Genomic DNA, 26,379 nt, shown 5'->3' with positions numbered 1-26,379 from the left:
TTGGATTTATGGTTTTTTTTTCCCAAAAGTTTTTTCCTATTATAAGTTTATGAGTCTGTGTAAATATGTTTCCTTTTTATTTTTTCTCATTGAATTTATCTTTGTCAATTTTATTGTCATTTAAAAATTTAAACTTTTCCAATAGTAATGAAGTTTATTTTGGTCATAATTTTTTGATATTTTTGGTCATATGTTTTTTTATATTTGATACCTAGATAAGTGACATAAGATGATATCTTTAAATAAGTCTAGACACACAATTCAAAACTTTTGTTGAACAGACTAATAAGTAAGACTATATCCTATATTTTTTAGCTTTAGGAGTAGTAAATTCAAAAATTGAAAATAGTGAACTAAATCGTGCATGTAGTTTAACCTTTAAGATAGACCACATGTCCAACCTAGTCCAAGAAGGCAAAAGTCTTAAGAAGTTGCCAAAAGGCACTTGGTTTAATTGGAAAGTCCATGTTGTAGGCACCTATATGATGCTTGAATTCAAATCTTCTACAATACAAAAAAGTCTTAAAAATTTGGCCAATACTACTTTGAAGCAAGAGATTTAATATAAGAATGATAGCTAAGAAGTTGGCCAATACTACTTTGAAGTAAGAGATTCCTATAACAATGATAAATTTAAGATCAATAAACCTATACAAAAAATTCAATTATATATTTAAACTATACAGTTATAAATATTTATATATTATAAAATAAAAAAATAAAATTCAAAATATATACTTTTCTCGTCTACAAAAACCCAAAAATCTATTAAACAATCGGTAAAACTTCTCTCTCACCACTAGGACAAAAATCTGCTTAAAGGTCTCTTAAAAAAATAACTTGCAATGGGGAAAAAATCTTTACAAATTCAAGAAAAATGCTGAATTGAATGCTGAATTGCTATGCATTGCTATGCACGTCCTTCAGGGAATTAACATTTATAATATCCCCAATTATTAATCATATCAGTCAGTTCGTAATTGATATGAAAATTGAGCTTCAGACACTTAAAAAAGCAGTAACAACTTCGGTTTAGATTACAAGCTTGGCTTGCGTTGGAAGCACAGCCACATATCCAGAAGGAAGACTGCAGGGTAGCTTAACAATGGCCACGGTCTCCATCTGTACAAATTTTTCCACTTCATTCATTTCTAACACATGTTGCACAAGATTATCGTCCATACCCTCTTCATCCTCGGCTTCAAAATGCTCTATATCACTACCCAAAGCAAAAATCTCCTTCCAAAGCAAACATCCAATTACGCTGACAAGAATAATGGCATACTCTTCATTTGAAGGAAAAGAAGAAACACCGGAAGAACCACAGGAAGAAGAAGGTGGAGAAGAGAAAGAAGAAGAGGAGGAGGTAGAAAAACCAGAAGCCCCATTTAGAAGTACATACTTTGATGACGTGATGGAAGAGTCAGAACTACAAATTGCTAAAGCCTTCGAGGCTATGTATGGACCCGCCTACAGTGGAATCAGTGTGCTGGGCAACGATGTGGATGAGATGGATGATAGATTCGATCCTAGGGGGATGAGAAAGGTAGTGAGGATAAGGGACGGCTTTGAGGAGGCGGTGGTGCAGGTGAAGAGGGTGACAAAAGTGGTGAAGGGTGGGAGGTACAGTCGAATGAGGGCTATTTTAGTGGTGGGTGATAGGAAGGGCAAGGTGGGTGTTGGCGTGGGCAAGGCCACTGATCTCTCTGGTGCCATGCAGAAGGCTGGTGTGGATGCGCGGAGGCACCTCGTCTCTGTCCCCTTGACTAAGAACCTCACTTTTCCTCACAGGTTGGTCGGTTTTTTTGTTCCTGTCTACTATGTTATTTGTTGTTCTGTGTTTTTCTAATGAATTGGCCTGTTGGTTAACTAATAATCTGGGATTAGGTTTAGGTTAGTTCAGTTATCCTCCCTTTAAACAATAGTGTTAGGTTCTACATAGCCCCACTATGTGAAAATGAGAAAGTAGTGATCCAGAAAAGGGGGTGCCTAGAAGTAGCTCCAAAAATCTAAGTGTAACAGTTGAATAGAAATTTATAAGTACCCTATTTGAGAAGGACAACAGCATGGATATACAGGCAGGTTAATTTATGCCAAGAGTGATATTTGAATGGGAAGATTAGCATGGGTAAAGGGAGAACTATATTTGAATAGGAAGATAGAATGTGTGTTGAGGATGAGGTTCTGAAGGGGAGCGAGATGATGCAGTCAAATCTCTATTTTCTGTTCTGCAAATTATAAATTCGCGCTAGATAATGAATCAAACTTAACGGTATGAAGAAGAATATAGTATAAAAGATACGCAGCCCACATAATAACCCTTAAACCAACGGAAAACATAGAAAATCTTTTTTATTTAAAAAATTAACCATTTATATATAGTTTAACATAACCAAATGTGTTCCTATATACAGCCATAACCGAATGTGTTCCTATATAAAACCAAAAGGTTTTCAGCAAGAATTTGTTTTCTAATCCAGCTCTTTAAGATCTAAAACAGCTAATTTTATCCATTAGACGGCTCCTGTTTTTATTAATTGTTTGGCACACCAAAACAAGGCAGTTACAAAGAACTGCTATTGTTAGAACTATAGTTCACAAACTCAGACTTGGTGGACCAAAAATTTCCAACCCAACAAAACTTGGCAAAATTCAACAACTTAAAAAAAATAAAAAATCTTTAAACCAAAAACACAAATTTTAATACAAAATACAGTTACAAAATGTGTCAAACAGGTCTATAAAATGTTGTGGGAGTGTTTTCTAGTAGATTTGAATACAAAAAGAGTGCAAAATAGCACCATTGTGTGAATGCAATAGCTAGCTGATAACTATTATGAATATATAATGATTGTCTATGAAAATCATCATCATAAATTGTACAGTCCTTGCACTTAGGTGCCGCTCCTTATCGGACCTAGAAGGTTGTGCAGGTGATGCCACCTTGGTACTAGATGGTAGTGTTGTGATGTTTTCACACATTGCCCCATTGCAAAGGGGACCCCCACTTTTTGCTTAGCATAGTTGTTTTAGCTTAGTCGTCTAGCTTGGCAATAGTTCGAGTCTTTAGCCTTTGCTTATGAAAGAGTTTGGTTTTGGTAGTCTAAGGTGGAGCGAGTTTTACGAGTCTCAGGCAGTCTAGCAGCAATCTGATCTTCCTTGGGGATAGTTTAGAGCGCGGTTAGCTTTAGTGCTTAAGTGTTGGATAGGAGTAAAGAGCTTCATTGAAAGGGGATTCACAATGTAGCCCATAGGCTAAGTCATGAGATAAGTTTTATGAATTACGAACAACTCTCAAGCGAGTAGAGCACCCCAAGGACTGGATGAGGAGGAAAGAATCGATCAGACCTAAGTGGATGAAGAATGGATTTCAAGAAAAAGACAAGTGTGGATGAAAGTAAAGTTCCATGAGTGCTCAAAATCCATGAGGATCTTGTGCTCAAAATCCATGAGGATCTTGTGCTCAAAATCCACGACCTCAAGGAATCCACGACTTGAGGGTCTTGAGGACTAGTTTTATCCATGAGTTGCACTATCAGTTTTGTCCATCAAGATAACTGAGAGTTGGAATGAGCAAGTTTATCCATGTCTACATGATCAAATGCAAAGATCCAAGACTTGAGAGAGGGTGTGTGAAAGTGCTCAAATTCCATGACCTCAAGGAATCCACGACTTCAGTGAGATGATCAACCTTCCAAGGGGTTTGTGATTTACATAAGTTTGGTGATGTTTAAAATGATTTCAACAAGGAGAGATTACCTCCAATCAATCTTGCAACAACTAACTTTACTTAACAAAATCAATGAGTTGGAGAGGAAGTGATCTTGAGGTAGATGAACTATTTGTCCATGAGCGCTCAAATTCCTTGACCCCAAGGAATCTACGACTTGGGGTTCTTGAAGGCTATATGAGATGAGAATTGCCTTAACTGAATTTATCTCAATCTTTAAAATTCACAATCAAAGTGCTTTTAATGATGAAAATAAGTGAGAGCTGATGTGATTAACCTTATTCATGACTTGGAGGAGGTGAATGAATTTTTTCCTTGAATTCAAGGAATCCATGACCTTAGGGTGGAAGATTAACATTTTTCCTTGAAGTCAAGAAATCCACGACCTTAGGGTGGAGGAGCAGCATCTTTTCTTGAGTGCAAGAAATCCATAACCTTCTGAGATAAATGAAATATTATATGCTCGAGGGAATGAATCCTAAGTGAAGCTATAGTCCTCCACATCTTTCCAAGTCTTGTAACTCAAAGAAATCAAATATCCTCTCATCTTCGCTCTCCAGAAACTATAGTCCAATCCTTCAAAAGTAGGAATAGTCAATTTATGTGCCATCGGATCTCCTCGAGCAATTAGTCTCACTTTCTAGGAACCAAAGCTTTGATACCAATTGTTGAATATCCCAGACAACTGAGAGGGGGGGTGAATCAGTTGTCAATTAAGATCTTTTACTTATTCCACAAAAACAAATCCGGTAAACTAATTCCTGATTACTTAACCATATACTAATATTAGCATGAGAGAGCACACACATGAAACATATACATGAAACACGCGATTTAACGTGGAAAACCCAAGAAGGGAAAAACCACGGAGAATGTTAATTCTCAAGTATAAAACACCTATTAGGGTGACACTGGTTAAGGTGATTTTTAGAAGGGGTGTCTCACTGTATGTGGGCTCACTGCTTGGCTAAAACCACTTGGAAAAGAGGGCTCACTGCCTAGAAGAAGAAAGAAAAAGAAGTAATCCACCACTGTAGCACAACTGCCACTAAGATGCAATGCTGAAAGAGACCTTTGGCTCACTGCCTCCGATGTCAAACAACATTAGCGCACTACCACACTACTCAACCACAACCACACACAACCTCACACCAACAGGGGACAGATTTTCTCTTTCAATTCACTTGCATCTATGTTTTTTCATTACAATCATCCTTTATTTATACTAATCTCTTTGAATGAGAAGTCTCCCTTGTCGACCAAAGAATTTATTAGAACACAATTTGAAATAGGTCTACACTAAACATTCCCGCGGTGGAAAGGAATGAGAAGTGGACCACACTACAAAGCACTTCATCGATCAAAACAATACGTTACCCACACGCCACAATCAATGGAGCAAAAAATAGATCATTCAAGGTCGATCGAACCTAGAATAAACATATCTGCAACCACGTCTCTGAAGCATATCATCACGTCCCGAATCAAAATAACAAAGATAAAGTCATGAACAACATAAATCCAAGATATCATCATCAAAAACAAGAAATGCGGAGAAATACAGAGCACTGCAAACACTGTCTAACATCACTATCACTGAATACACTTCCGGAGCACCAAATTATAAGAATGACATCCCAAGGCAACATCCAACAACATACCAAAGCTTCATGACTACAACTGCAACATATCAGAAATGCGGAGCACAAACCAATCACTGAAACAAAGAATCAGTATGTTGACATCAATGACAACCATACTGACACACCATCAACTTCATGTTTGCAATGAAGTTGGATGCCATTCTATCTAACTTGCGACATGTTTATATACAAAAAAAATAATTTCAAAAATGATGACTTAAACACAAAATATAAAATAAAATTCATATATAAGATGCATTTTAGACTAACATGTCAATCGAATGGCAATGTCATTAATTGATTTAACCAAAATAACATTTTTTGACTCTACAATGTCAAACCCTTTGTTCAAGAATTAAAAAACCCAGCAGTTTCATTAAAAAAATACAATAAATGAGCAATAAAAGTTTTGTAAATTGGATTCATTGCACATTGAATTGTAAATAATGTTTACAAACCTAATATTAAGATTCTAGAACAAATCTGGATGGTTGAAAAGAAAAAAGAAAAAAAATAACTTGGGAACCAAAATTCCTCAATTCACCAGTTCGCTCAAGGATGCTCAAAGAATGCAAAAATGCTCCGTGAGAAAGATGTGTGGGTGTGGGAGTTTTAAAAATAACTTTTTTCAGGATAATTTCTGTGTTTTTATGACATCCAATGAGTTTTGGTATTGGAATCACTAAGTACTTGCATGAGTTTGGTGCTAAAACTCGCTGAAAGTTCGTCCTCAATATGCTGTGAGTAAAAATGGCAAATACTTGCCCGACAAATAACTGTGCAAGTACTCTCGTTGAGTATTCGGTGAGTGAGTTTGTAAACTATGATTACATCAAACAATTTCCTCTCAATTTCTTCACTTTGCCAACACTACAGTGTACTTCTATACTTAGTGGCATGTCATCCACCTCTTGTTTTAATTTTCCAAACCTCCTAGTTTAGAATCATATGACAGGGCTGTTCTGTTTTACTTTAGCAAGTTGGCCTTCATGATCGAGTTATTGTAGGAATTTAGTAGGCCTTCCTAATTTAACAAAATACATTGAACCTCGCAGCAGCCAATTTGGTGTCCAACACTTTTTCAATTTGTTCTTTTTTTTCTTGGGTAGGTGGTTGGTCCAATTGTTGTCCCTTGTCGTGCTGATCATCATTTGTCCTATTAGATTGTGAATAATTGTCGGCCACATTAAAAATAGGATTGGTGTCCAAATCCTTAGGAAGGCCAATCATATAAGAATTGTCATTTATCCTCTTTATAATTTTGTAATGCGCAATTTACTTGGGCTTTAGCTTGTTATAAGTGCCTTGAAGATAGCTCTTCTTGAGCAATATATCATGATCTTCCCCTTTTTGGAAATTTTTTTCTCTCCTATGTAAATCATATTTTTGAATTTTTCTTATGTTGCTCATTCATTGCTTGCAATTTGTGCCAAACTTGTTGATGTATCTCTTGAATGCTCTCTACAAAATATGTACCATATCAGCTGACTTGTGGACCTATTGGCAGATCAATCAAGTCCATAGTTCTTGTAAGAATTACACCATGCATGATTTGAAATGTAGATTCACCTGTAGATTTGTTATTGCTGGAACTATAGGCAAATTCCCCTTGGCATAAAACCAAATCCTATTGTCTGGGGTTGTCACCAACCAAACATCTCAGTAAGTTGCCTAGGCTCTTATTTGCCACCTCTGTTTGACTATCAATTTGGGGGTGGTATGCTGAATTGTATTGCGACCTGTTATGGAATTTCTTCCAGAAGATTCTCCAAAATTAGCTTTGAATTTAGTGTCTCAAAAAGATGCGTGACCAAATCAGGAACTAATCTAAAGTGTTAGTTTTTCTAATAATTCTAGTAGTTAGAACTTACCTTGTCTTTTTGGGGAAAGGAAACAAGTGTCAACCGTAGGGTAGCTTAGTTGTTTTAAAACAATAGAGTTATTTTAGGAGAGTGCTGCCTGTTTGATGCTTTATTTGGCTGTTTATTTGAACTCTGGAGTAGGAAGTTTAGGGGATAGGGAATAAAAATGAAGTTCATCTCTGTTAGGGGAAAGGGAATAGACTATATGTGTAATGTGTTTTTTAATTTGAAGAAAAGAAGACTAATATTCCTTTGACCGCATGTGTTTACAGTGTTTTCTTACTTCATATTCTTTGTTGTTTATGTGTTTCAGTTTCCAGTTGGGCTTAGACCCAACTCTACATGTTCTCCTCCCCTGAAAGCCATCTTTGGCTTTTCGTATCACTTAGCCCACTTGTTGTTGTACTTCTAAACCAACCATTTAAGCCTAACTGCAGCTCCTTTACTCTTCTTTTAATTTAATCGTTTCCTCTATGTTTTGGGTATCAAGTTGATTACTCATTCTTCTCATGGCTGCCTCTAAGCTAGCATTCATTGCTCCACTCTTCTGTTGTCCTTATTGCTGCATCAAATCTTATAGTAGATTCACCATTTATAAGAGCTTTACAAAGTTTTTTAACTCTACTTCACTAGTCCTGATGAGCTCTTCAAATAGCTCATTCACTCCACCTTGGAAGGCTCCCTTCTGTGCCGCCTTGACCTCTATTGTACCTACACACAAACAATAAAAAATAGAAATCAAGTTAAGGGAATAAAAATTTCCATAGATGTGTCTTCCTTATTTAAATTATGCCACTTAGGCATGCTTCCTAGTTCCCCCGTTCAGCTTGTATCTTTTCCATTGCTTGTTGCCCTATAAAAGATCATCAAGATTCCATTTCTTTTTCATCTATTTTTGTTGCCATGTTAGCTTCCTGCATGCACGCAATATCACACCGTTCACCTTCATTCTTCACAATGTCATCCTCTTTTATAAGAACCTTTTCTTTTCCACCACTAGCTTGATTTTCACCAAGCTTGGCATCCTTGTAGCCTTTTTCATTCACACTAGTACCTATTAAGAAAGTCTCTTCATTCTCCTTTCTTGCTGCTGCCTTATCTCTAATGTGAACTGCTTCCACAACTACAATAGCTTGGACAACCTCTAGTGTTTGGCCAATGTCTCTTAATCATAGTCTTCTAAAACTTATCCTATTTCATGGTAATCATCAGTACTTTCCCTTTGTTCTGGGTATCATTGCTCAACATCTTCATCCATTTATTTGCTTCATCTTATATAATTATGCTTTAGGTGATGCATATTTACCTTTCTTCATAACTTCATTAGAAACAAAATCCCTAATGTCATTCATTTTCCCTCTTTCAAACTCTTTGCAGAGCACATTTAAGGGCCTTTTATCCACTAGTACTTCTATTGACTTCTTAAGGGATTTAATCATTCCTTGTTCTAACAATTTTATCCCTCGTCCAATCAAAGACTCGATGTCTTTTCTCTCTGAATATATCTCTTGCTCACAAGCTGAGTATTTATTACGATTGATATTTTCCATCTTCTCACAAACTCTTGAATGCCTTTGCTTCAACTTCCTTTTTATTTGCTTCCCATTATTTTGGGTTTGCTTCCCTGATATCTTGTTACTTTTCTCGTACTGTCTCAACACCTACCATAATTCCTCCGACTCAAACTCCAATTTTTCCAACTTGTGTTGCTTTTCTTTTGTTTGCTTTCACCTCATTCTTTGTCTTAATTCTTCCAATTCAATTATCCTCTTTGTCACATCATGTAGCAACTCCACCTCTGCATCCATCACCATAGTCATAGCTCTCCTCTGAGCTCTTTAGTACTCTCTTCAATAACAGTAAGGCTATCCTACAGATTCTCTTCTCCTAGCATATCTTTGGACACTTTGATACCCACTTTGATCCTGTAGATTAACATTCATTTTTGGATGCTCTGTTCTCACAAATCAATAGTTAAAATTAGATGCTGAAACAAACAAAACTAATCCAGATTGCTTGGTACATCAAAGTTTCATTTATAGTTAGTGTTAAATACAGAATCACAGATTGCTCAGACCAGGGAAAACTCGATACACAGTGTGCCTTTGATATAAGACTTGCTCTTTGAATGACGAGACTTATAGTTGTTGGTAAACACAATTGTTAACAACTGAAACCATATTTGCTACATCACTACCAGTGGGAACAAGGATTATAATAGCAATATTGGGTTACAGAACAATATATTTATTTATTTACACGGTCTACAATAACATCACATATTAAATTTGCTTTAGTATCTAGATTTTAGAAATAGAGCTCAAAATAATGATTGACACATTAAAATTTCAAAATTTTCTAGTATCAATATTGTGTATTTGATGTCCAAATGTCAAATGGCAAAAATACATCCATGTCTGATGTTAAAATAAATAAAATATTAAAGAGAAAAAATAAAAAGCAGAGTAAAGAAGCTTGGGCTCTAATCAGATCTTCCTCATCTAATGTGGAGATGTCCACAACAGTATTTTCATCCCTTGATAGCAGCTTACGGTAACTACTGCATATCAAACTGTGCATCAGGTGGTGGTGGGTCATCATCAACTGTCAGCTTTAGAACACATGGAAGAAGAGTCCTTTTCCAAAGAAGTGTCTTTTGAGGTTGACAATTGACTGCTTGGAAGATACCCGCCACCAGCCAGGATTCTTTCATGACACTATCAGAAGTTTTTGTGGATTAAAACCAAGTCAATGCTCTTTTGGAGGTCGAATAGGACCTATTGACAGTGTAACTGAAAATGTTTTTACTCCAGTCACATTAGAGAAAGAACCTGCCTCCTAAGAAACAAATGAATAACAAACATCTGCAGCTCTCTCAAATGATTTCCATGAATTGCCCACCACTTATTTAGGTCTCATGCATGATTCTTTCTTTGTTTCTTGGCTGGAAAACTATATCTTGCTGTTCATGTTAAAAGATCTTTCAGACACATTGAATAAACCTTTATGCGCCCTTAACATTATTGAATGACTTCCTTTTCTTTGATTTTTCTATCATATCATTAGGGTTTCCTGCATAGGCTGCCATGTGCAGGGGAGTACTGATAAAAGTCCATCCAAAGTGGATCTTCACTTCTTATCTCCAAATTGAAATAATATGTTAGGTACCTTCTATATACAACTCTTTTAAACATAGAATAAATATTCTCATAAAATTGTCCTAAACATGGAAATGTTTGCTCTGTAAAGCAGATTACATTTGTAATGGGCTCTACAACCTCATCTTTACCTGATCTTTAACCACAATGCTTCATTCAATTCCAACTATATAGCATCCATAGAATCCCGAGTATAAGATGGCTTTCAGTTAGACCACACTGTTGATGATTTATAGCTTCAGTCGGATAAAATTAAATGTTAAATTGGCCTTAAGGCCTTCAACATTTAATTATATATATCATTATGTTATTTATTATTATTATTATTATTATTAAATTGATTAAATGTATATCGATTAACAATAATATTGATAAACACCGATTAATATATATATACCGGGTTGCATATTATTTCGAGCTGCATATTATTATATTGGGATACATATGATATATCAGGTGGCAGTATATTAGTCACTGATAGTTATCGGTGTGTTAGTCTACACCGATAGTTATCGGTTGTCAAGGCTAACACACCGATAACTATTGGCTGTTAGCGTTGACAGTCACCGATATACTATCGGCTGTTAGCGTTGGGTAAACAGCGATGGACTTCGGTTATAATCCTACTCCACACCGATTGGCATTTACGATAACATGCATTTGTTAGTATAAACAAAAAGGCAGACCGATCAAGGCATTGCTTGACCGTGCCCCATTTGTTATATACTTATAGTGAGTGGCATTCTTGAGATAGGACAGAGAAAATAATAAATGCTCCTTTCACCTGCCATACAAACGATTAGTCAGATTTATATTTTAATCAGTAATACATAGAACAAGATAGATATTAATTTTGATCCATAAATTTAACATGGTATCAAAGCCAAGTTTCCTTCTATAAAGCCTAACCGCCTGAAGGAAGATCCGATTAAGATCATATTGATATCTCCTTGAAAGTTTGTATTTTAAAATGACGAATGGAATCAGATTCGAAGACAGACTTGAAGGTGCCTCAAACTATGATTCATGGAAACTACGAATGATGTTGGTACTAAGGAAGAATGAGTTAAAAACAATAATAGAGAATCCTTCTAAACCTGATGGAAAAGAAGAACAGAGTCAGTGGGAAAAGAACAATATTAAAGCAATTGAGTTATTAGTAGATGGAGTAAAAAGTCATCTACTACCTATCATTACAAGGTTAGATTCTGCATATGACATGTTCAAAGCCTTGAAAGACATGTTTGAGATTAACAACACGAGCAGAATCCTCACACTTAAAAGTCAACTTTCTAATATTAAAATGAGTAAAGAAGAAACTATCACTTCATATTTTATGAGGATAACAGAATTAAGGAACCAGCTCCCATCAATTGGTCACATTTATGATAATAAGGAGCTAACTATGATAACTCTAAATGGGCTCCCTATCTCATGGGAAAACTTTAGACAAGGAGTTAGTGCTCGATCCAAAGTTCCCAAATTTGACAGACTAAAAGCTGACTGCATTCAAGAAGAGTGTAACCTAATATCAAGAGGAATCATGAAACCCGTTGATGAAGATGTTCAATTTCTAGTCTCTAGTTTGAAAAGGAAAAAGGACAAAAAGACATATGGTAATCGATCATTCAAGAAGCCTAGAGACTCCTCTAAAGTACAATGTTTCATATGTGACGAATATGGCCACATTGCAAGAACTTGTCCTCTCAAACTTAAACTACAAGCGTCCCTTGCTGAAGTCAGAAATTCAGATGTATGTTCAGAAAAATATGTTCTCTAGAAGAAACTCAAGATACCTTGTGATTGAGAGGGAGCTTACTAATAAAGATTAAGCACTTTTGAGGTAAAAATTGTAAATATTAATTATTTTATGGGCCCTGTGTAAATCATAAGGAAGTGACAACTTCCAAATGATTTCCAATTGTATTTTTGAGGTTATTGGAAGGTGACGATCTTACAATAACTCAAGATTGTGGATAGAATCGCCGACTGAGGCAATCCACGTAAGAGCTTGTGGATAGAATCGTCGACTGAGGCAATCCACACAAGAGCTCATGGATAGAATCACCAACTAAGGCAATCCACGTGAAAGCTCATGGATAGAATCGCCAACTGAGGCAATCCACGTGAGAGCTCATGGATAGAATCGTTGACTGAGGCAATCCACATGAGAACTCATGGATAGAATCGCCGACTGAGGCAATCCACACAAGAGCTTGTGGATAGAATCGCCGACAGAGGCAATCCACATAAGAGCTTATGGATAGAATCGCCGACAGAGGCAATCCACCCAAGAGTTTGTGAATAGAATCGCCGACAGAGGCAATTCACAGCTTGAAACTATGGTCCCAAGATAAGCATCATACGATTTATGAATATTGCTCCCAATACCTTTTATCCTCCCTAGCTAAGAGGGAGTGTTGATGATTTATAGCTTCAGTCGGATAAAATTAAATGTTAGATTGGCCTTAAGGCCTTCAACATTTAATTATATATATCATTATTTTATTTATTATTATTATTATTGTTAAATTGATTAAATGTATATCGATTAACAATAATATTGATAAACACCGATTAATATATATACCGGGTTGCATATTATTTCGGGCTGCATATTATTATATTGGGATACATATGATATATCGGGTGGCAGTATATTAGTAACCGATAGTTATCAGTTGTCAAGGCTAACACATCGATAACTATCAGCTGTTAGCGTTGACAGTCACCGATATACTATCGGCTGTTAGCATTGGGTAAACAGCGATGGACTTCGGTTATAATCCTACTCCACACCGATTGGCATTTACGATAACATGCATTTGTTAGTTTAAACAAAAAGGCACGATCAAGTAATGTCTTGATCGGTCATGACCGATCAAGGCATTGCTTGACCGTGTCCCATTTGTTATATACTTATAGTGAGTGGCATTCTTGAGATAGGACATAGAAAATAATAAATGCTCCTCTCACCTGCCATACAAACGATTATAGTCAGATTTATATTTTAATCAGTAATACATAGAACAAGATAGATATTAATTCTGATCCATAAATTTAACACACGCCTCACTAATAATCATAGTATTAACATACTATGTACCACAAGCAAACTCTTTGGAAGGATTCCAGAACTTGCAATTATGTGTTCTACAGAGCCTGTGCTTCTAGTTTTTGAACTCCTCTTCTACAGGCAAACCCACAGCTTCACATACAAGAGCAGCATTTATGATCACCTACATGAAGTAGAGGTGCCAGCATCCACAATCACATAAACTAGTATACATTGAACAAATGAGTACAAAAGGGTATTTGAGTTCAAGAAAACGTTTGTTTTAAATATATAAATATTCTCGAGTGCTTTTGGTGTACAAAACTCATGGAGTACAATATCCATGGAATCAAAAACAAAAGTCACAAATAAACTATGATAGAAAGGAGCCTAAATCGCTGGGCCCAGCATCACTAGTTCTTGGGTCCTGCATTCAAATCTCGGATAAGTTTTCAATGCTGCTGTAGCCATAGAAGCATACTCGAGATCGGTACTAACTTGGCAAACCAAAAGTATAATTATTATTCATTTACTCTTGATTTAATTGGGAAAAATTCAGTGAATTAAAAAATGCTGAAAAAATTCTTCTTACCAGTTCAGGTTTGGGTTTGGGTTTAGGTACAGGGGTTTGGTAAGATTTGGCAATTTTTTCTGGGGGGTTGGGCTTACGCATACAAAAATCATAAAATTTATATATTTGCAGCCTAGAAACAAGAACTAAATTGAGAATACCACATAGCATCATATAATAATTAATAAACAAAACTATCATAAAAATAAAAAACACTACTTCCATGTCAATTAGTCAAACTACTCAAACCCAAATTTCATGATAAATATTCATTGTTCAATATCAAATGCCCTAGGGCTTCTCAAATTCAATCCTATTAAATACCAATTTACAAGGATAACCACTTAATAAATTAAATTTTAGCTCAATTAAAAAAGCTAAAAAACCTCCATTTGTCCAATGGCTTTCTAATCTCCCACCACAAATATATCTGTATTTGAATGCTGCTGTTAACTTAACCATGTGTCACAATATAGCAATTGTGAGATATTTAATATAATCTCGCATTTAACTGGATTTAAGTAATTAAATGCAAGGCCCTCTCTATAGGCTTACAATTTGCTTGGCCTACACACAGGTAAAGACTCCTCTATATGTTGAGGGTTTGTATTTTTTAATTGTTATTGATGAAGTACATATGGGAGGAGACTCAAACTACTGTTAAGGGTTTTGTAGGGGACAAAATGAAAGCTCAAGTTTTAGTTTTGCCCAAGAGGTCATGGTTTTGATTCCCATGCTTGAGTATGTGTATGATCTAGTGATTGGACATGCAAGGCAATTTGTTGATGGGTGTTCTGTGACACCTGCCATTCCATCTGCTCACAATGCACCTGAACTTGGTGTCTATGCTCAAGTTGTTGATAGATTTGAATTCAAAGTAAAAAAATGATCAATTTTTTCTTTTTTAATTTTTTTCTTAAAAAGAAACATGTTTTTCTAGTTGGGTTTGTTGTGGGTTTTGTTGGGTTCATCTTGGGGTTCGCCCAAGTTTGTTCTGGACAAACCCACAATAATTTAACAGCACCTTGGCTGAATTCCCTCGTATTCTAGTTCCTTATCAGGATCAGTAATGAATGGGGCCTGGATATAGCAATATACCTTGACAAATTGGTAACATAGAAAACTCATAAAAATAGGGATCAAACCCTGTTTTTTGTTATTTCAAGCTAAATAAAGGAAAAAAAATGCTCTTTTTGTTATTTCAAGCCAACTAAAGAAAAAAAAATCGTTATTTTTGTTATTTCAAGCCAAATAAAGGGAAAAAAAACTCCACTTTTTCCATTTGGTGTAGACCAAATCATTTTTATTTTTTCACTTTCTAAAAACAGAACAAGGGTATGGGAGCAACAACCCCCAACGTGGTCAAATGGTGGTCACTTTTTCTTTTTTCTTTTGTATAATGGCTAATCAAGTTTAACTGGCAGGTCTCATGAGTCTGAGTCTCTGACAATGAGTTTGTCAGAAACTTGTCAAGACTTGCATGCAAGATTGCAAGCCTCAGTTGGCTTGCCTCGTCTTGGGAATTGACAAGTATGTTGGGTTCTGTTGTGATGTTTTCACACATCGCCCCATTGCAAATGGGGACCACCCACCTTTTTGCTTTTTAGGGTAGATGTTTTTCTTAGTTATCGTGGTTTAGCAGTATTCTCCTAGTTATAGTCTTTGCTTATGAGAGGGTGTCATGTCAAAATGCAAAAGGATGTTAAAATTGTTAAATGATCCTAAGTGTCAGGTTGCCTAAGAGTTTTGATTTATCCTTCTAAGTGTTGAGTTTCAATTTTGCCTTGAAATTTGAGCATAAATATGTCTAAGTGTTGCAAATCAGTGATATTTTTGTGCCTAAGTGTCAAGAGGTCCTTATAGGAGTCGTTTTTCTACTCCTAGGAGGTGAACGAAGTCAAAATTTCATTTTATACCGATGGAATCCCTACTTTCTTGCTCAAATTCAGATAAATTTGACTAAGTCCTGATACATAATGATGAAATTTGACATGTCCAAATGCTTTTGAGTGTGAAAATCATCAAATTCCAATGAAAAACCTTAAATTGAGGTCTAGAAGTCGGTTATCCTGATGAAGGACGTTTTTCCCTAAGCTTTTTGGACAAATTTCCAATGACCCATGATTTTCCCCACTCAAATTCCTGATGAGGGGCCTTTTTCCCCAAGTATCCTGACATTTGCCCTAATGGACCACATTTCTCCACCAGGAGGCCCAAAATTTCTCTCTGTGTTGAAATTTTCTTGATGGTCGTCAAATTTCCTCAAGAATGATTTATGAAGTTTTATGCCGATGAAATTGATTCTCCTGATGGGGGTCGTTTTTCCCCAAGTCAATTCATGAGCAAATCTAATGGAAATAAGTGCAGATATTTGTCCTGATGAAGATTGAATTTCCCCAAAAGGGAATTTAATGACGAAAATGCGTGGATTGGGCATCCAGATTGCCCACGTTTTTCCCCAAGGTGGATTTTTGGGACAAAGTTGATTAAATGAATTCATGCATCCAGATGGGGGTCGTTTTTCCCCAAATGGCATTTGTGATGAGTTAATTGGAAATTTAATGAGGATTTTAATATTATTATTTTAATGAGGATCCATGTTTGGATAAAAATCCTCATTAAATTTCCAATTAACTCATCACAAGTGCCAGCACTAAAATAATATTATATGTTGCTGATGTGACAGTTGGGTGGCTGATTGAAGGCAAATTGGAGGCTACAGCTGGGCGATTTTTGATCATTTTGACACCATTGTTGAGGATAAGTTGCAGATTGAAAGGGGCAATTTTGCCCAACTATTCCCTGTGCCACCATTGGAGGGGAATTTCCAGAATTGTTGTAGGTTGCTGGTCACCATTGGAGACTTGGGCGAATTTTGATGCTTAGCGCCACCATTGCTAGGGTCACAATTTTCTTTGTGTGGCTGATTGCCTCACATATTGGGGGAGATTTGTGCACATTTCCTTTGGCGCCATGGCTAGGAGTGACTGTGATTTTGCTGGCCACCATTGATTGAAGATTTAGGCATCATTTTTTGGACACCATTGCTGTTCATTGCTGGAACATCCCATTTTCAGACGTATACTTCACTTCCAGCCATCACTACACTTGGGTGATTCTATGTGGACACCATTTTTGGGCTCAAATGTGAAGACACCATTGCTGGTGCAAGTCTGAAGCATCATCTTCAGAACTATTCTCAGACTGAGGTATCATTTCTAGCCACTTGAAGGTGCCCAGGCGTGGCTATTTTTGAACTAAGAAAGGTGAAACAAGTCAAGTGCAAGCATGTGACAGGGCTGTGATCACTTCTAGGCATTGATATTCATCATTTTCAGTGTCTTTAGACTTTTGGAGGACATTTTCAGACTTTTGAAGGTGTGTCTTCAGACTTTTGGAGGACATTTTCAGACATTTGGAGGGCGTATTCAGACTCTGTCCTCAGAAAACCAGACTGTTACAATTTTGACATCTGAAATTTGTCATTTTCTGAGTGTATTCAGACCTCCAAACTCAGAGTTCAGACCTGAGACATGTGGGGCAACCATGATCATCCATTTTCAGACCTTAGAGGGGTGTATTCAGACTTTAACATCAGAAAATCAGACTTCAATACACCATTTTTTGAGTATTTTCAGACATTGGAGGGCATATTCAGACTCAGTCCTCAGAAAATCAGACTTTATTACAACTTTGATATAAAAAATCAGTCACTTTCTTGGTGTATTCAGACTTCCAAGTGGCATTTTCAGACCCGGGTATACTTTTTTGAGCTTCAATTCAATCATTTTTTGAGTACACCAGGGTGTCTTCAGACTTAGTACTCAAAAAATCAAATCCGAGACAACTTTCCAGTACCTAAATCAACCATTTCCAAGGGTGTCCTTAGACTTTATACTCAGAAATCAGACCTGAGATTGCATCAAACACGCCATTTTCTGAGTTTACAAGGGTGTCTTCAGACTCATTTATTGCAATCAGACTTATCTTAAGTCTGAAAATCAGGTTTTCTTGAGGAGAATTTTCTAGTTTTCAATCTGGACTTTCACATTTTCCAGAATCGGTGTTACAATTTTTCTAATCGGAACCTAGGTTAAATTGATTGATTATCTATCGCAAGTTGGGACAAATGTTGGGAACAAAGTCCCTATGAGGTTCGGATTTCCACTCCATCGAATAGTGATCAAATCAACACAAGATTTTCAAGGACAATGAGTCTCGATGAGGGTCAAATTTCCACTTAGGGGCAGAATTACAAAGGAAGGGACAAATCAATTCAATTGAAGATCAATAACAAAGTTGTCCAGATAGGCATCAAATTTCCACCGAGTGAAGAAATGGACAAGGATAATGCAGATGTTTTGAGGACTGAACCGTCCATATGCAGATGGATTTCCCACCAAGGTTAAAATCAAGTTTATCATACTCGGTGTTTGATTCAATGTTTGTTTGTTTTGCAGGATTGTTAACAAATGTGGATAAGGAAGATCAACACTTCAAAGATTGGAAGAGGATTTTGGGACAAGTATTTCCAAAGGCAAAGATGCGGACTAGATCAAACATGAAGAAGACTTCACCTTGATGATGAACAAATGAAGGAAAGCAAGTTCAAGACATGAGCACAAAGGATCTCACATCAATAAATCAGGAACCACATCAAGGGATTTCAAAGTCATAGAAGGTTAAGGAGGAATAGTCTAAGGAATTTCCAAACATAAGGATGAAATTGTTCGAGGTAAAAGGACAAGTTAATCAAATCTATAAGGCAAGCTGAGGTGGCATTCCAGTCACCATTCATTCAATCAAAGGGTTCCAAGTCAACACTCATTCAAGGAGGGAAAAAGTGACACGTGGCACTACATCAAATATTATTTATCTTACCTACCCTCATCTCTCATTGGTCAATGTAATGGTGGTTGTAACAAACCCTAAATAGGGTTCTATCTTTCGATCTTGGCCATTGATCTTGAATCGATTTGAGTCATTCACTGTAATGAGACCTCTATATAAGGCTTAGTTCTCTCATTTGTAAAGGTTAATAGAAGAATAGTTAGCAGTAGAGGAGTAGGAGAGTAGTTGCTAAGGCAATTAGGAATTAGAAGTAAGAATAGAAGTAGAGTAGCAAAAGAAGAGATTGTTGCAAAGACTTGTAAATGAATGTACTCTTTTCATTAAAGATATGGTGAAATGTGTTGTTTCAACAAGTTGCATGGTTTCCAATTCTCATTTGCTTATATGTTGATTAAATGAATGAAAGGAATTGTGGATGATTAGTGGTGAAATTCATTTAATCCATACCACTAGTTTCTTGCTGATTGTAAGTTTGCCTTGTGTGGTCAACTAGAATATGAATCAAACTTAACTTCAATTATTGTCCGTCCATTGGTATGCATTGCCTTGATGGTAATAATTTGAACATCTATAAACTTACCTTAGAAGATTGCACTAGCTTTGTGGAGTTGTTCACTGATGTCAAAGCAAAGTCTAGTAGAATTTCACCAAGTCATTCACCACTTCCTACATTCTTAGGAGTAGATTAGACTCTCTAAACCCTTTCCTTTTGATCTTTCTTTGTTAGATGAGTTAGTCCCGAGTTCCAACAACATCTAAATATTCAAGCATTCATGTACAACGTAAGTCCCCTTGTGCTTCCAGCATTATCACATTAAACCTTTGAGCTTATCCACAAGTCAAGACCTGACATTTCGTAACCTTGGAGTTGTCTCATTTGATCGCGAAGCATAGCGTTTGAGAGACTTTGTTCAAAAGAGGATAAGATACCTTGGTATTTTATTCTGTGTTCATATGTGCATAAAAAACCCATCAACGGGTACATGGCAAGTCCTACAACTATGGTTATGTGCAATTCTTATATTGAGAGATAGTGCAAGATTGATTTGGATTAACCACTTTGATCCATAAACATTCATGAAAAGATAGCAAATTAGCAGTGAGATTCATGAAGTTGCAGGCCCAGAAACATCCTAGAAGATATGAAAGTCTTTTAAGGGGGCAGTTTTTGACAACGTTGGTCTCAAAAGGGATACTTGTGATTTGTCAGTTTGCTGAAACAAGAATGTGAAGTAAATAGTTTGATGTTTACTCTTCCAAATCCAATTGTGGAGTCTTCCTATGCACAGGGAGAACCCTTCAACATCTATTCAAGGACATGAGGAGGCTGGATTGGATAATTGAAGGTATTTCATAGGATATCAATTGGAGGATTGGAAAGTACAGTCTACCAAATTACAAATCACAATACACGAGTGAGCATAAAATGAAGCATAAGAATTCTAGATAGAGTACACAACTTGTGTGGTTGGAACTGGGGAGTATTTGAAGCCAAGGAGCACTAAGAAGATAGGGGTTACATGGAGAAATTTTCACACTTGTAATTTTTTCAATGTCCTAGGAAGCTTAGAAGATGTGCAATTGCCACTTCCAACTGGTTTTTGTCATCTTCAGGTTTCCAAGATAAAATTCATGTCTCTATGGTTTAATATATTTTTGTTCATCTTTCCATTTTGTATGCACACTAACTTTTAAATTATAAGGAACCTCACTATGATTTGAATGGAAATTCAAGTAGCATACTATGGATGCAAAATAATTTTGTTTGCTGATGTGCACAAACACAATGTTGTGGAAATTTAAGGATCAATTGGTATGGGAGCTCCAAGTTCCTGGAGGCTTGTTGAAGCTTTTTGGTGATACATAGGAGATTTGTGTGCATAACCGTATTTCTAGATTTGTGACTAGGTGTTACAGAAATTGGTGGTTGCATGGTACAACCAGGACAAATCTTCTTAAGAAAAAGCTTGAGGATCTCCAAGGATCCTATGATCAACAAATGATCGTATACTTGTAAGATTAGTTTGAACAAGGAAAACAAAAATTAGAGAGATAACAGCACGAGAATGGACACATAAATTAACATGGAGAAATCACTCGTGGGTAAGGACTCCACCAAAATGATAGTGAAGACTCACTATTGTATTCCAAATGGAAAAATACAAATAATCTTCTTGCCATATACTTTTCCAAGAGTTCTCAACACTCTGAAATACTTTCCCAAGATTAGTTACAGCTCTACTACATTTTCCCAGCCCTCTGCTGTAAAACCATCACAATATGAGCACAAACTCTCACAAATGCTCTCAATACTTGAGTTACAAGACTCAACTGTAATGTCCCCACTTTGAAATATAATTTAATAATAAAATTAAAATACAAAAGAATAAAAAAATTAAGTTAATGAATGGTTAAAAGACCTGAAATGAAAAGTTGTGACTCCCTCAAACATGAGATATAAAGGGGAGAAGAGAACCTCATTTGAGAGGGAGAGGAGAGAGAAAGGAAGAAGAAAGGGAGCATTTATATCAAGGAAAGATTAATGGAAGAAGAAAAGGAATGGGAAGTAGATAAGGAAGTGGCTGCACTCTTTCAAAAGGGAGCTAATTGTGAAAGGTTGTGTCTCTTGCTAAAAGGCATACATGATGAAGAGGTGTGACCTCTCCCTCAAATTGGGAGATATAAAGGGAAGAAGGTTCATCTAAGGAAGGGATCCAAGGGAGATACCTCAATCCTTATGAAAGGTGGTGCTTCAATCCCTATGAAAGGGGGCAACTCTTTCACCAATAAAGGAAAGATCATAGACTTTTGTTTAGACAAGATCTGAGTGTAAATTATTGCAGATTTCTGAAGGAGATTTATGTGCAGATTCGAAGATCATTATAGCAGACTTGTGAGCAGAATTTAAGGATTATGGCAGTAATCAAACCGGAATTACATCTGCATCAGCAAATGCAATCATATCTACAGCAAGGTGATCTGTTATAATCTATTAGATTACTTTAGAAATATGCTTGAATCTAAATATCCATACACTTATCGATCATGTGGAAGGAAGGGAGTGAAAGGAGGGGGAACAATGAAAGATACCTCACTGCATATGGTGCCTAGTAAAGATGGTTAAGGACCATTGGTTAAGGACCATGAGGCCACCTCATGATGATGGTTAAGGACCACACGAGGCCAAGGAGGATAAGGTCCTGACCTTGGGCCTAGGGTTGAGGATCAAGGGCACCCTATTGCAGCTCCCCTACTATCTCCACATTGATCAATTGTTGAAGTGAATCAATCATAAGAGTTAGAGGTTGATATGATGGAGGGGAACGGTGTAAAGACCTCACTAGGTCCACCACCTCATGATGATGGTTAAGGACCATCGGTTAAGGACCACATGAGGCCACAGAGGATAAGGTCCTGCTGTTGGGCCTAGGGTAGAGGATACTTTGGGCACCTCATCATGTCTTCCAGCACAACCCTCGTTGTGGTTAAGCTTCCATGTAATTGTTGAGATTTGTTGTGTATATATATATATATTTCCTAACCCTAGAATTTGGTGTATTTCATGAGTTATGTCTTCATTGTTGTCTAATCTGGTTGCAGATTTCCAAAACAGGCTTACCTCATCTATTCTTGAGTGAAGATTATATCTCTAACTATGTTCTGCCCTTGTTTCATTCTGGATTTGTGAATTTAGGGAAAAATATAAGGTAATCCCAAAAGGGGACTTTACATTAACTGACTCCACACCATGCTTAATTTGACCCAAACATGTTATATAAAGATTCCAAAGCTTGTGGGAAGCTGCAATGACTATCAAAACGAAGAGGAAATTGAATTTTGGAACTTAAAAGATGCTCACAATCATATAGAATGTGTTCGCTGCTTCTCTTAGAGAAGAGTTCAATGCGGTGAACATGAAGCTGCCACTTTACATTGCAAATTAATCAAGGCAAACATGAAGTTGCCACTTCAACAACCTTCTTTAAGCTAATTAATTCTGAAAACAAATCTTTTGCATATGAACTTGCAATGAGGTGCCTTTGTTAATATATTGTACTTTTTTTTAGAGGAATCCAAAATGTACAATAATATTCAACTTTGATTTCATCTAAATACTAATTTTGTCCTTTCAGCACAACTGCAATTTATGGCGCCAACAATGTGCAGAATCAAACTGGGAAATATGTCTCCTTATCCAAAGAATGTTCTAAGATGTCCCATACCTTCCCTGAACCTTGTCAAGCATTGCAGAATTTTTTTACCATCCATAAACATGTCCTGAAGTACAAAAATTGGATCTATTTCTGAATCACAAAGGAAGCAAGATGCCGATTGATTTGAGTATATGGGAATTTCACAACTCTTTGAGTATATGGGAAGGGCATTGAGATGACAAGTGCTGGAGACTCCATCCAGAGCTTTATCCAAAACATGGCAAAGGCAAGAATGAGAAGCCACTTTGAAAATGTGAGGAGAAGATTACCAAAACACCAGGATAAAGGAGAGAACAATTCTCACATAAATTTAACGGCTGTTGAATGATAAGCGGTTGTCATTATGATTCTTGGATACAGCATTTACTTGATTTACAAAGGGGAAAAGGGTGAGTTGCTTTCATTTGTATGGGCATTCGAGTAACACTCCAAGTATTCCTGTGAATCTAGTTATGTTCAAGATGCTAACTCCACTTGTAAAGCAAGCAAGGAAGGTCTTACACTCACTAAGGGTGAGTATGAAGAGCTTGTCTGTTGAGGGTCTTGAGGCCAAGGAGGAACAAAAAAAGATTAATATTGAGTGAATGGATCAATTTCAGCCTTAACATTTTTTTCATTGATAATTAATACGTCGTCCACTTCTTGTTTTTAGCAAGGATAAGTAGGGTTTTGCTTGGTTGCATGAGGGTACATGACTTGCAGCAAAACCAACAAAATCAATAGCATAGACAGCAGCATGGGTGTTTTTTAGTGTTGTAAGCATGCATATATTTTCATCGCAATATTTTCATTGTAACATTTAATTTGTTATACTTGTATGGTATAGCAAGAAAAAAAAAATTATCACCACTTGTGTGTAGCAAGCAGGGTGAAATAAATAAAGCACTTCAAGAGAGGAAGCTTCAGATAGCAAGATGAGGCATTTTCCCTGAAAAATCAAGTTCAAATTTCTTGATCTGCATAACATTTTTCTAGCTTCCCAAATGACTGCTCTAATGCATGTAAAGAACTAACCATCCAAAAATAGAAATAAACTGAACTGCAACAGAAATGCTCAACTTGAAATGCAATGGACGGTACAATGTACCCAAATATTCAAGTACTCTGGAAGAATACCCTTTAGAAAAGGTTACACGATATGTTTTCTCTAAATAAGGGAATCACTTAATGTAATGGTTGGGGTAAAATCTCAACCTGCATTCTACACATTAGACCAATACTTTACCCTTTATACCTATCACAAGTTACCAAATTGACTCAATATCACTAACCAAGGGTTACGTCTACTCCCTTTTGTCAAAACATTATTCTGATTTTCTCTTTGAGCTCTATATATAAGAAGATGAAAGCAAAGAGGAAGCAGGTTAAGACAGTCTTAAGCCGTCTCTAGGTCCACAAGCTTTGGTAGCTTTTAAATTCACTTCATTGGCTGTTTGAAAATTGGGCATCTTTAATGAGTCAGCTACCCTTTATGTCATGAAGTGGGTACGCAATAATTGTTCATTTTAATTGAAACTACAAAGAGACCATAAGAACAATATCTGGAATTGTAATATATTAATGTGTCTCTGCAGATTGTAATACTTATTTCAATGTGCAGAGATGTATTAATATATTAGGATTCTACTCATTCTTCTTTTAATCTCTTTGCCAAATCAATTAAATGAACAATTATTGCCTAATTATTTTGTAGTCCTTTTAATCTCTCTCTCTCTCTCTCTCTCTCTCTCTCTCTCACTCACACACACACACACACACACACATATATAGAGAGAGAGCCCAGCAATCTCTTTTAAGGGTACCCACTCCATGACATAAAGGGTAGCTGACTCACCAAGGATACCCCATTTTCACGCAGCCAAAGTAGTGAATTGGAAAGCTACAAAAGCTTGTGGACCTAGAGTACATGTATGTATGTATGTTTTATTTGGTGTCCTTTTTATTTCTTTGAAGTTTCAGTTAAGACAAACACCGAACTAGAGTATATGTATGCATGTATGTTTTATTCGGTGTGCTTTTTGTCTCTTTAAAGTTTCAATTAAGACAAACACTTCTATTGCCCACTTATTTTGCATGTCTTTTCTAAAGAGTAATGAGTAGAATTATATTATATTAATTTCTCTCTGCACATTCTATACTCGTTTTCTTTGCATTATGTTTGCCCTTCTTCACCTATCTCATCTGGCTTTATGATTATAGGGCTGAGGGTCATTGTGGTGCTGCTAAAGTGATGCTTAGACCTGCTCCCGCTGGTAGTGGTGTCAGTGCTGGTGGTGCTGTGAGGCTTATGTTAGAACTTGCCGGTATACAGAATGGATTGGGAAAACAATTAGGCTGTGATAATGCTCTAAATAATTGCAGGGCTGTTATTGATGCTTTTTCGCAAATGAGGACTTTTCAGGAGGTCTCAGAGCTTCGTGGGATACCAATTGAGGAGCTATGGAAATGATTTTTTTCTTTTTCTTTTTGGTACAACATCCTTTGATTTTCAGTTTGGAAAAACCTTAAAGGTTTTTGTAGGGGTTTCACAAGTTTGTTGTGAACCTTCGTTGATGCCATTGTGTAATTGAATCAGATGGATAATTCTGTTTTGGGGATACCATTCTTTTCTTTGTCTTTAAAGCCAACAGATCAACAATTTTAGTTTTACATTAATTTTACGATTCTTTTTCAGCACTCTGGGGCTTGCTGTCTGCAGCTTGGAAATTGGAATCTTTTTTGATTTAAAAATGAACAAGCTGTTCTGGCTTTGTTTAAGTGGGTAGTTGGGTTCGTTGTAGGGATCAAATATCTTTCATTCTTTATGCATGTTCATTTACGCCGGTCATTACATGCCATTATTTGGTAAGAGTGTTACGTTTTTTAGGGATGGTCCATTCAATTATGTTATTTCAAATTATGACTACATTCTGGTGTTATACATGGTTCAGTTTTTTGTGACCCTAAATAATGGTTATTGACATCTTATGCTTGCTTGAATTTTTCATGAATTGGTGCCCAACAGTGATGCTCACTTTGACTTGGAATGAAGAGTTTGTACTAAGAATCTGATGAGTATCTTTTACAAATGCCACTTGACAGCTGAATGTTCTGTCATACCTACAGTGATATATTTTATGAGAAAAAAGTTCCACATGTAACTGGTACAATATTTTTAGCTGAGTTTTCGCTCTCCAGGCATTCTGACATTTCTTAATACTTGACCTATAGCTGTCTAGTGAAGTAGATGGATGCTCATGAAAACATGATTTTGCATAGTATTTTAGTACCACTTATTATGCTGGATATGCAGTGG

At 36.4% G+C, this 26,379-nt stretch overlaps 1 protein-coding gene across 1 annotated transcript; it reads left to right on the top strand.

Moving 5' to 3' along the window:
- Positions 1 to 805: 805 nt before the first annotated feature.
- LOC131035727 (small ribosomal subunit protein uS5c) lies at positions 806 to 25,841 on the top strand. Its single transcript, XM_057967465.2, has 2 exons — positions 806 to 1,791; positions 25,284 to 25,841. The coding sequence occupies exons 1-2, from the start codon at positions 1,106 to 1,108 to the stop codon at positions 25,531 to 25,533; spliced, it is 936 nt and encodes a 311-aa protein (XP_057823448.1). The 5' UTR covers positions 806 to 1,105; the 3' UTR covers positions 25,534 to 25,841.
- Positions 25,842 to 26,379: the final 538 nt, after the last annotated feature.

The sequence above is a fragment of the Cryptomeria japonica genome, chromosome 3, assembly GCF_030272615.1.
Source record: "Cryptomeria japonica chromosome 3, Sugi_1.0, whole genome shotgun sequence".
NCBI lineage: Eukaryota > Viridiplantae > Streptophyta > Pinopsida > Cupressales > Cupressaceae > Cryptomeria > Cryptomeria japonica.
Note: the sequence above shows the minus strand (reverse complement) of the source record. Positions and strands in the feature narration are given on the sequence as shown.

Bases quoted from the DNA above. Each gene is read 5' to 3' on its own strand.
- LOC131035727 (XM_057967465.2), top strand. From the start codon at position 1,106: ATGGCCACGGTCTCCATCTGTACAAATTTTTCCACTTCATTCATTTCT. The intron at 1,792-25,283 runs GTTGGTCGGTTT...TTATGATTATAG, and splicing joins AACCTCACTTTTCCTCACAG to GGCTGAGGGTCATTGTGGTG.